Source organism: Capsicum annuum, chromosome 6, assembly GCF_002878395.1.
Source record: "Capsicum annuum cultivar UCD-10X-F1 chromosome 6, UCD10Xv1.1, whole genome shotgun sequence".
Classification (NCBI taxonomy): Eukaryota; Viridiplantae; Streptophyta; class Magnoliopsida; order Solanales; family Solanaceae; genus Capsicum; species Capsicum annuum.
Window position 1 is genome coordinate 198,246,215 of NC_061116.1, and position 12,004 is coordinate 198,258,218.

General features: G+C 34.8%; 1 protein-coding gene across 2 annotated transcripts; it reads left to right on the forward strand.

Annotated features, from left to right (window-relative positions):
* Positions 1–3,489: 3,489 nt before the first annotated feature.
* LOC107874788 (eukaryotic initiation factor 4A-8) lies at positions 3,490–6,570 on the forward strand. 2 transcript variants are annotated; one of them, XM_016721528.2, is made up of 5 exons: positions 3,490–3,612; positions 4,433–4,502; positions 4,613–4,719; positions 4,886–5,316; positions 5,674–6,570. In XM_016721528.2, exons 2-5 carry the CDS (start codon positions 4,435–4,437, stop codon positions 6,307–6,309), a joined length of 1,242 nt encoding a protein of 413 aa, XP_016577014.1. In that variant the 5' UTR covers positions 3,490–3,612; positions 4,433–4,434; the 3' UTR covers positions 6,310–6,570. The 2 variants fall into 2 exon arrangements, with proteins under 2 accessions (XP_016577014.1, XP_047269673.1); XM_047413717.1 differs by having other exon boundaries at positions 3,528–3,666.
* Positions 6,571–12,004: the final 5,434 nt, after the last annotated feature.

The following is a 12,004-nucleotide window of genomic DNA, read 5'->3' on the forward strand; positions in this document are numbered from 1 at the left end:
TTATTCCACGAGGGTCAACTCGTGTGTCATCTAAGATGACAGTAGATTTATCACCTACAGAAGTATCATGAACATTTTTTCTTACACTTCCAACATCAACAAGAACTTCTGTATCAATCTTCAATACAATATTGTCACACAATATTTGTAGCCTCCAATGCAACACTTTTACAACCAGCTTTCTCAATCACAGAATGTCCAATAATTTTATCAGGTTTAGTATACTTTGAGATTTCACTGTCCGAAATAACTGACCAATCAATTTTCTGACTATTCTCAACCCCATCTTTCATACACTGTACATTCACATGAGAAATTGATTGGATAAATTTTGATACTTCATAATCAGGAAAATCAGATCAACTATCCTTAAAACTATTTATTACCTCTTCTCCAATCTTATTCTCACTTGGTGTAAATTTAAAAAAATCAAAATTTAGAAATGTGCTCCATTCATCACCTGTAATGGGTCTATCACCTGCATCTGTATCAATACGATCACCTACACCAATAGTTTCTTGTCCAACATCATCAACGACATTATCACTTAGGTGATCTCCAGCTACTACATCAATGTGATCACATACATCAATATTTTCTTGTTCAACATCATCAACCAAATTAGCACTTAGTTTATTCCCAGTTTCTCTATCAATACGATCCCCAACACCAATATTTTTTTGTCCAACACCCATCAACCACAATATCACTTAGGTAATCAACCTTAGGTGTACCATCAGTTTGCCGTCCCACATTATCAGACAAATTAACACCTATGAGATTTTCTGCATCTGTATCATCATTTTTTAACCCCCCATTATCACCACTGTGATACTAATTCAGTGTGACACTATTTTAATAAGTTCAACAAAAAGATATTAGTATCAATTTGTATATAAGTCTTATAAATCAAAAAAATATACAACTAGTCAAATACCTTAGAACCCTCATTTATATGTAGTGCTTTAAAAATTAGGTTAAATGACGATGTCATTAACTGTTTCATCGACAAAATCCGGTCCTTTAGGTTAACATTTTCAAAATGGCAAAGACAAAAACATCAATTTTTCATAATACTCAACTACAAAAAAGGTGATATTAAACTTTTAAAACACTTAAACATACCAAATTCAAATCAGTTCTCAATAATTTCAATTCATTTTGAGAATTCACAGGACTGCATTTTGAGAATTTCAATGTTCCTTTTGAGGTACAGGCTCAAAAAGAGGCAACTTAAGAATGTTATTCTCAATACAAGTTGGTTCAATATTGGTTAACACCACCTATACATTCAAACAAAAATTTAAAAATTTTAAAAAGTACATTAATAGTATGAGCAAAAGACCATATATATAAATACACATAGTATAAGTATCTGCTCGCGATTTATATCACTAAAAGCAAACTTCACCTTCTTGTAGTTTGGTCTTTTCGTCACTAACCAATTAAGTATTCGGGCACACTATCTCCCATTCGAACAACTTGTTTATTATCCGCATATGAACAACATTCATAAAACCAACATTAGAATGCCAAAGGAAAACCACCACACCGATACATAGAGTTCCGCTTATAAACTGGTACTTCATTGAATCCAACATAGCATGAAAACATAACTTTCCTCAGAAAAATATCTCAAACTGACTAGACTCAACCAACAAAAAGGCATCCTTATTTATGAAGTCACCATACGTAATTAAAATAGAAAACTATAAATGAAGTGAAGAATGGCAATATGCTACGCGTCCCCGTCAGATTGTCATTTTTTTTTCAAGAAAAAAGTTTTCAGCTCAAGCTTTGTAATTTTGAATTAATCTAAAAAATATAAGTCCATAAGGCGACTAGACTGCCAGCGTAATATCACCTGTACACTTTAAGCCGCTTATAACAGCAAATTCTGATAGACCAAATCGCAACTTTGTGTCATTCACTTTAATCCATATCTCATCATTTCGAGTAGACAAAACTTCCCTAAGCAACATGGCATGTATCAACTGATTTTGAATGAAAAAAGATGACAAATCTAAAAAATATCCAAAACAGGTCTTTCTAAACAAATCGAGTTGCACCTTAGTCAACTTATCTTTCAACTCATTCACAATCGAGCAATTTGTATGCACACTAACATGAGTCATGTAATAATCAGTTGGTCGAACAACAAAATTTTAAATCCAAAATAAAAACATATATTTCTAAATAGGTTAACACTATATATTACATTGCACAAACACAACTATAATAACAATAGCATACAAAGTAAGGTCTCACACTGCACACATATACAAAAATATACATTACAATTGTAAAAAAATATAGAATACCTCAACATCTGATAAACTATAACTTGATTTGCCGAGCTGATCAGAAACTTTATGCTTTTTCTTTGACGATACACCATCATCTTCACCATTTTTTCCCGAATTTGCTTCTTTTTTTTCTTCGCAGTAATAACTACACATTCGTCGACCTTCTCTTTCCCTTTTGAAGGATTCTTTTCTTGATCTTTACATGCACCAAAAAGTCTCTAACTCTATGACTGAGTCATCCTCTATCCTCTGAGAAGAACATGAACTTTCCGACATGGATTTTCTCTTACCTTGAGATCCCATTCTATCACATTTTTTCTTCTTCAAGTTTGAAGGACTAGGACATTCCTTCAAGTGCAACTACATATGAGATGATTCTGTAAAATCATTGTCATTAATAGTAAATTTGGGGTCAAAATTGACCCTTTTACCAGCTAATTTTAACTTTCCTTTACTTCTCATTTTTTTTTTCATGTTTAGAGTTTTGAATGCTACAATATAAGAAACAACAAATCAATTTCTGATGTTGGTCGCAAAACATATTTATCAACGCATAATAGAGGGAAAGAGAAGAAGATTTGGGAAAGTTACTGAAGAGTAGCTGTTGAAAGAGTATTTAATATTCTTTATTGTGTAAGGATATTACTTTTGGGCAAAAAAGCTAAAAATCAGAATTAAATTGAGCTGACTGGCTTCAATTGTCCAACTTTTAAAATTGCTAGCCGTTTCTTTTCAAAATGGTCAGCCCATGTCCTTTCTCTTTATTTTTATACACCCTACTAAATCACTTCTATAAAAATAATATCGAATATGATGTATATATTAATTATACCAAACTGAAACTTACAACTAAATATTGTACTAAAATTTAGAATCAAGTAATATTCTTATACACCCTAAGTATTAAGCTTTTCAAAACATCCATAAGAGTTGGACTTACGAACTAAAGTTATACACACTGTAAATTACAACACTACAAGTCGCTTGATCGGTGGAATGAGATAAATTAAAATATAGCTCTAGCGGAACTAACTGGTATAATCAAATATGAAATAAATTAATTTTTTATAATATTGTATCTCAAATTATTATTTTTATCCCACCGAAGTGCATGAAATTAATATTTTGATAAGATTTACACCTGTCCTCAGACCCGTTTTATATGCTGCGGGAAGACCACTGCCTCATCTTCATACAATCATTACTCTAACAGAAAACAAAACAACAAAAAGTGTTTTCTGTTTAGCTAAGCTTATTCTCAGTTTCATTACAGCTTTTTTCTACATTCCTAATTTTGTACTGATCCGTACGTAAATCTTGTCTTTTTCCTCAGTCATTTTAACACATGTTGCTTACTTACGTCAGCCATTTGTTTGTTTGTTTGGTTGTTGTCGAATATTTGTCTTCTGATTACTCATAAGGAAATGATCATCGAGAAAATTGCAAACACTGTTGGATTCTTTAATTGGTGTTGTTTTGTGTGTCCTTATATAATCATGGGATCTTATGGTTTTGGAATTGGCACATCAATCCAATTTGTTTAGTAGTAATTTGTTGAGATCCATTAATATAAACAGGAGTGGATGTAGATTCGGATGAGCACAATAGCTTTCGCTTAGACCTTTTATTAACCAAAACGAGCTATGAGTTTAATGACAAGTTAGAACCCATAAATTTCAAATCTTGACTCTGGTTGGTTGGTAATATATTTTTTCTGAACAACTATGTTTATGCTAAATGAAAGGCTATGTATTGCGTATGACTTCTATGCCTTAACACGATAAGTGATTAATTTGACTCTTATGGATATATTGCTTAGTTTAGTGTAAATATCAAGCGCGGATAAGTAATCTCCCCATGTGTTCTGTCACCTACATGCAAATGTTTGCATACATACAGAAATAGAAGGAAATGCTCGTGTTCATTTGGACATGGCTTGCAATAATTTTGACATGTTTGTGAACATTTGACAAAAGGTTATGTCCCTCCATGCTTTTGGGGTTCCGCAGTAAAACAATCGTTTTGAGATTCAATATCTTTCTTTACTTTAGAGTATTACTGTATCTATGATCGGTGGTATATACTACTACGTACTAGTATTTACTGATGCATAAAGTACATTGCAGTCATGGCACGCTTGGCACCAGATGGAGCTCAATTTGATGCTCGTCAATTTGATTCTAAGATGAACGATTTGTAAGTTATCGTCATTTGTTCCTTGAATCAATATAGTTTATTATATTTGATTGACTGTTAATGTTGAATTGCTGAAAACTGCACTTGTTTCTATTACTTATATGGCACAGACTAGCCGCTGAGGGAAAAGATTTCTTTACTTCATACGACGAGGTTTACGACAGTTTTGATGCTATGGGTCTGCAAGAGAACCTTCTGAGGGGCATTTATGCTTATGGTACTATGTAAACCTTTTAAGTAATTGATACATCCAGCTGCTTTTCAGTAGGCTCTTGTTCACAAGTACCATATAATTGAGACTTCTCTGAAAAAAAGTTTCTTTTTTGGTTTAACACTCTTGATTTTATCCCTGATTCCTAATGTTGAAAGCGATCTTTTTAAAGGTTTTGAGAAGCCATCTGCGATACAGCAAAGGGGTATTGTACCATTCTGTAAGGGGCTTGATGTAATTCAGCAAGCTCAATCTGGCACGGGGAAGACAGCTACTTTTTGTTCTGGAATTTTGCAGCAGCTTGATTATGGTTTAGTTCAATGCCAAGGATTGGTGTTGGCACCTACTCGGGAACTTGCACAGCAGATTGAGAAGGTGATGCGAGCGCTTGGTGACTACCTTGGGGTTAAGGTACATGCTTGTGTAGGTGGAACTAGTGTCAGGGAGGATCAACGTATACTCACAGCTGGTGTTCATGTTGTTGTTGGTACTCCTGGACGTGTGTTTGACATGTTGCGAAGACAGTCCCTCCGCCCTGATTGCCTCAGAATGTTTGTGCTAGACGAGGCTGATGAAATGCTGTCGCGAGGTTTTAAGGATCAGGTACTTCAACCTCTGCAATTAGATTTATGAATCTTCTATGTTTGCAAACCTCGGAATATATCTGCAATAGTTCTTCTGAAGCAACCTATATAGAAGATGCAGATTTAGTTGTTGTTCAGATGTTCTTAACCCGTTAACCAGTCATTTTAATCATTGTCGGGAATTAGCAATTGAGTTGAGCTACCATTTCTTCTACTGGCGCGACACTTAGTACCCCTCCCATTTATTTAGTTCCTGCGGACACAATGAAAAGCTCATCCTGTTGAATTTGTTCCTTCATTTGCTGCTTACGATGAGTTATGCGGACTTTGAGAAATAAGTAATTTTGATTCTTTATCCATGTGTTTGTACTGGCAGATATATGATATTTTCCAGATGCTGCCTACCAAAGTTCAAGTCGGTGTGTTTTCTGCAACCATGCCCCCGGAAGCCCTTGACATCACAAGAAAGTTCATGAATAAGCCTGTGAGAATCTTGGTTAAACGCGATGAATTGACACTTGAGGGTATCAAACAGTTCTATGTCAATGTTGATAAGGAGGAATGGAAGCTTGAGACGCTCTGCGATCTGTATGAGACACTTGCTATCACTCAGAGCGTTATCTTTGTGAACACCAGGCGCAAGGTTGATTGGTTAACAGACAAAATGCGCAGCCGTGATCACACAGTCTCAGCTACACATGGAGATATGGACCAGAACACTAGGGACATAATCATGCGCGAATTTCGCTCTGGTTCTTCCCGTGTCCTTATCACAACTGATCTGTTGGCCCGTGGTATTGATGTACAACAAGTATCTCTTGTAATCAACTATGATCTCCCAACTCAGCCGGAGAACTATCTCCACCGTATTGGAAGAAGTGGGAGGTTTGGAAGGAAAGGAGTTGCAATCAACTTTGTGACAACAGATGATGAAAGAATGTTGTTTGATATTCAGAAATTTTACAATGTGATCATCGAAGAACTCCCCTCAAATGTCGCGGACCTCCTCTGAAAACTTTATCTTTACGAGGTAGAAGATAATTTTCCAAGCTTATAGTATAGAATCTTTAAACTACGATTATTATCTAGCGTTGTGGCATTTGTGCTGCGTAGTAAGGAAGGTCTTGGTTTTATTTTCTTTTGACATTTTTTAGTTTAGTTAAGTTCTTAATTAATGTTGTGTTCTTGTTTTTTTTTTTAGCTCAGAAACATGAATGATAAACTGGGAAGTCTTGATAGTTGTGTTTATTTTTATTAATCCTTTTTTAGCTTGTGGAGTCTTGATTCTTTACCATTATGGACAAGCATATCTCTAAATAATTTGTAGCCTTGGAGCATTGGTAAAGTTATCTTCGTGTGACCTATAGGTCACAGATTCTAGTCATGAGTGCAGTCACTAATGCTTGCATTAGGATAGACTGTTTACATCATACCCCTTAGGGTGCGGTCCTTCCCCGGACCCTACTAACACCCTTATTGAAAAGACTGCAAAATATAGTTGTAATAGTCATCTTGGGCAATTTTTCAACTTTCGGTATGCAATTATTTACCAGGAGTGGTGTCCCAAGCTTTGAGTACCACAATCATATCAACAACTCGTGATTATAATTAGTACTAACATTTATGATGAGAATTTTGCCCTCATTCTAAAATTTTCACAACTACCCCACCACCAACATATTTTTGGAAGGAATTTAATGAGAATATTAATTAACACAATACTTTGACTTAATTTTTATGATTTTATTGCGTATTTATGTGGTCCTAAAATGATTTTGGATGTCATTATGAGAGATTCGTTTGTCCAATTAAGAATTTTAGCATGTACTTCAAATCATTTTTCTTTATTTAAATACTAATTAGTAAATCTAGTCGCCCTTCACGCGGTTGTAAAATACATTATTAAATATATAGTTTAATCTTTTTTTAATATATTAAAAAAATATAAAGAATCTTAAATTGTGAAACTCAATCATAAAATATTTTGATTGTATATAATGATACCAAACACATATTTGTCATATCAATAAATACAAAAATGACTTTCCAACCCTAAAGTATATTGTGACCTTTTTAGTGTTCAAATATAGTAAATTCATAACCAAATAAACCCACTTCATTATTATCGTGTATTAAAAAAATTTCTTGCGAAAGTCATAACATAATTCTTCCTACTTCTGATATTTTTCCAGATATGTAAGTGTGAAAAAAATATTCATGAGTTCTTTAGATTAAACTAAATGCAATTGAGGAGGAATTGGATTTTTTTTTTAAAAAAAAAGAGTACCAATGTAAATTCAGATATTTCAAATATTATTAGAGAAATCAAGCTCATAATTTGATAGAAGCTAATACTTTTATTTCAAGTTATGACAACCTCTAATATCACAATTTGACATTCTTCACTCAAGTTATTTCTTTACCTTCCAAAGTTAGAGCTTCATAAGGATGAGTTATTCATCCTAAATGTATCTCAACATGTTGAAGTCTATACCTAATACCCACCGTTAGATAGTTTGATTTTAAAAAAATATTTCGGCAGTTTCAATAAGCATCCCACAACCACAACCACGATATATTTATCAAAGTTCTTGCCTATCATATATGATGCTTCTTTTCCTCATAATTTTGGTCATAATTGCAAAATGTTAAACAATAATGGGTAGAGTTGTGAAAATTTAAGCATATACCCTGCGTTCATGCTGAAATAAGAAATGTTAGTTTTTATATATAGTTATGTTAGAGTGTGTACCATACTGATTTTAATGTTTTACTCTGTTAGTTGCCTATCAGGGGAACAAGTAAGCTAACATGGTTCACTTAAGTAGAGTAAATATGAAGACTGTTCTTTTACGTGGAAAACACCCGGCTCAAGAAGGTGTAAAAAACCACGACCTGTACCTTTAGAGGATTTAACCCCAACTTCACTAAAACTCTTGAGCCTCAACAATCAACAAATTACAAGATTCTTGTAAAGTAGAAATTAAACCTCTAACTCCTATTTCTACAATAATACAAATCATCCCAAGATAAGTGTTCCCAGGTCTTCGAGTTCCCTAACTTGAAGACACAACTCCTAGCTCAGTTTATATTTCACTGAGACTAGAATTAAGACTCATTACAACTCAAAGAACCAACCTATTACACAAAGTTTACTACTCTCTAAGTAAAGGACCAGGTTCTTCTTCAAGCTAGTGAACTGATTTGCTGATTGAAGCTTTTCTTATCAGTGCGTGAGTGAAAGTCTTTGAAACTATCTCTTGTATTTAAGCCAACTCCTGATTGAGTACTTCAGATGATGTGCTCTTCTTTCTTCAATAGGACTCTCAGGTAGTTTCACTCCTTATTGCAGTCTATCTCTTTGTCTGGGTAGAACTCCTTTATTATATCTTCTTGTCTGGGTAGAACTCCTTTATTATATCTCCTTGTCTGGATAGAACTCCTTTATTAACTTAATCTTCAAGTGTTGTGTTTATCTTATTTCCAACTTCTTTATTACACGTGACAAATAATGAGTTTGCTTGTTTTTCAACTTTTGTCTTCAAGTGATTTTATCATCAGCCTTGCTCAAACATTCACCTGTAAGGACCAACATGACTAACATGTTTCATTCATAATTCAATCATCAAAACTTCATTTCTCTCTAACAAATTCCCCCTTTTTGATGATGACAAACCAGCACATGTTTCACAGCATCATAACACCATAGCTTTTCTCTTGAGTTTCTGACATACTCAATAAAGAATTAAACACAAGGATACCAGAATGAAATTTGAGTTATAAATATTGCACAATCTATTCTCCCCCCCCCCCTGACATCATCGAAAAGTAATCACTTAGTTAAGTAAAAGATGTGTTATAATCCATGGTCACTGGGGTTATCACTAAAACAATCAAAAGCTGGAGTAAAGAACCATCATTCATTAGATTAAACAGGAGTAAAACACAAGTAGCAATGAAGATCGGTACATCCTAGAGCAAGCTAACTTCAACTAATATCAAAAAACTGCTAAGATAAACAGGCAAGCCACGAAATAAAAAGTACTACTAAAGTACTAAGAAGTGAGCTAAGTTGGGGAAGAAGGGGCAGAAGGAATGAGAGCAGTCAATTTGCGCACGATTTCAACATTAGAATATCTTTCACTCTCAAGGTCAAGTTGAAGGAAAGTAATCTGAGCATGAAGTTGCAGATTTTCAGCCTGCACGACTTCCAATTCAGCAATCTAGGCATTGAGAGCATTCCTTAAATGCTGCATAGGATTGTCAGCACTCCTTATAGAAACATATAAATCTATATGGTTCACAGTCCCTATAACATCTTTAGTGGTCTACATAGACCACACTTGGACAGGCACTCTAAACTCTTCAAATATAGAGGTGAGCCAGAATTCATAAGGAAGAGCATGGGCATTTACTTCATTGGGGAGCACTCTTTACATGTGCTTTAGATAATCCTAGGCATATCAATTTTCACCTCAATATCCAGCAACTCCATAAGAGTAAGATCAAGAACGTTTGCTACAATCCTTCTTTCCTTCTTAGGGGTGAGCATCTTGTGAACAATATCAAAGTAGAGTCAATGAAGTGGAGACATTTCTATCTTGAAAACCCTATGATGATTGACCAGGTGAGGATTGCCAGAAAACTTACGAGATATGTCAAGGGCAGATGCAATATTGTCAAGAGGAGGCCAAGTGACCTTGACATAATGACCCCAACCCCCTGGAGAAATGTGTAGAATTCTAGCATTATCAGTAACATAGAGGTTTATAGTGCTCCCTCGAACAGTGATAGAAAATATCTCACCAATAGCAACCCCATTGGTATAGAACTCATAGACCTCAGATTTGGCAAACTTTCTTTGTAAGTCACCTTCAAGAAATAAGTGTGACCATCCCTGAACCTCTAATTTGGTTAACAGCACATTCATAGCAGCACCCCCAAATCTACTAACAACACATCCTTGTAACACCCCGCAAAATTCTCTCCTAGTCTGAGCCTTAGAGCGTGTTCAGTGAAGCGAAAATTCGTTCTCAAAAGTTTGAGAGTTGTCTTTCCAAGTGTGAAATACTTTGAACCGTATAGAATTTCCCTAATATCAACTTTTTACCATGTAAATCATTGAATAAGCTTTCCATCGATACCCAATTTGCTTAAATCCGACACACGAGTGAAGAGTTAGAGCTATTTTAGTGAGACAATGTGCCACCTGGCACTTTAGCACATCGCGGAGCCATCCAAAATGGAATTGTCAAATTATAGTAAGCCTCCATGATTTCCACCGCATCGCAGTGTTTTGCCAATTTACAACCAGGGGGCAACGTGATTGCCATCGCGTTGCGCCATCATGCAGTTTCATAATTATCCAACTTCCAGTGAACTGGTGCGATATGGCGCATCGCGCCAGCATGTAAAATCGGGATATATTTTTTAGTTTAATTCTAAAGGCTTTTTGATCTTTTCTCACTCTTTTTTAGCCCCTATATATATTCGATAAAAGGCTCTCAGCCTCATTTCCCATCTTCAACATCAAAACTAGGGTTTTACAAAATCAAAATACTTATTTCTTCTTCAAGAAAAATCAATAGAGATCAAGAGAAATCAAGAGGAATCTAGAATCTCTCTGAAAACTTTCAAGAAAAGAGTTTCCCAAAGGTATGTAGATGTTGATTCTTGGGTCCGTTTCATCCAAGAAGCTCAAGTACCCTTTTCTAAATCTCAAAGATTTTATGTTTATGAGTTGTTCATGATTCATGTGAAATGAAATTGATGTTCCAGTTATTATTGAGTTGTAATTCATGTTTGTTTACAAGGTTTTCAAGCTTTGAACCTAGTATGTGGAATTCATGTGATGTTCATGATAAATCCTCTCCAAGTTGCTTGTTAGATGATGTGTTCATGTCAATTAAGTATGGAAATGGTTGAATAAGCAAAACATGCTCCCCATATGTTTGATAAAATGCTTATGTGAAGAATTAAGGTTATTATTGCATGTTGATTAGGAAACCCCAAATTGTGAGCAAGTCTATGCATGCCTAATGTTTGATGAAATGCCTTAGTGAATGAATTGTGATATCATAGCATGAAATCCCCAATTAGGTGTAAACTCATGCATGCCTAGTGTTTGTTGAAAAGCCTTAGTGAACAATTTGAGACACGATAGTATGAAACTCCCCAATTACATGCTCTTTGATACATGCTAAGCCTTTAATATATGTCAAGTGCTTGACGAGTAAGTTGTGACATGATAGTATGAAGTTTTCCCAAATCATATGTTATTCGATACATGTCAATACTAATATACGTGTGAAGTATTTGATGCAAGACCTTGTTGAATGGAGTATGATCCAATAGCCTGTCCCCCCTACGCTATTACAAGTCTATGATTCCTAAATGCTTGAGGTGAGGCCTTAGTGATTGTGATGGTGAATATATATTTAGAATTCCTAAATGCTTAAGGTGATTCCTTAGTGATTATGGTGGTGAATATATGCTTATGATTCCTAAATGATTGAAGAGATGCTTTAGTGATTGTGATGATGAATGAATGACCGTGGTTATGACTAGTCAAGAATGGTTATGTTTTACTTCTATGTTATCGAGTCCTGGGGTATTTATACCCGATAATTTAGTTGCTGTCTAAAGTCTGTGTCAGTTTTCACGATAATCCCAGTCGAGCCATGATTCTCATAACTCATTGAATTATA

Coding starts and splice junctions, on each gene's coding strand:
- LOC107874788 (XM_016721528.2), top strand. CDS start 4,435: ATGGCACGCTTGGCACCAGATGGAGCTCAATTTGATGCTCGTCAATTT. Junction 4,720..4,885: donor GAGGGGCATTTATGCTTATG/GTACTATGTAAA, acceptor ATCTTTTTAAAG/GTTTTGAGAAGCCATCTGCG. Junction 5,317..5,673: donor CGCGAGGTTTTAAGGATCAG/GTACTTCAACCT, acceptor TTGTACTGGCAG/ATATATGATATTTTCCAGAT.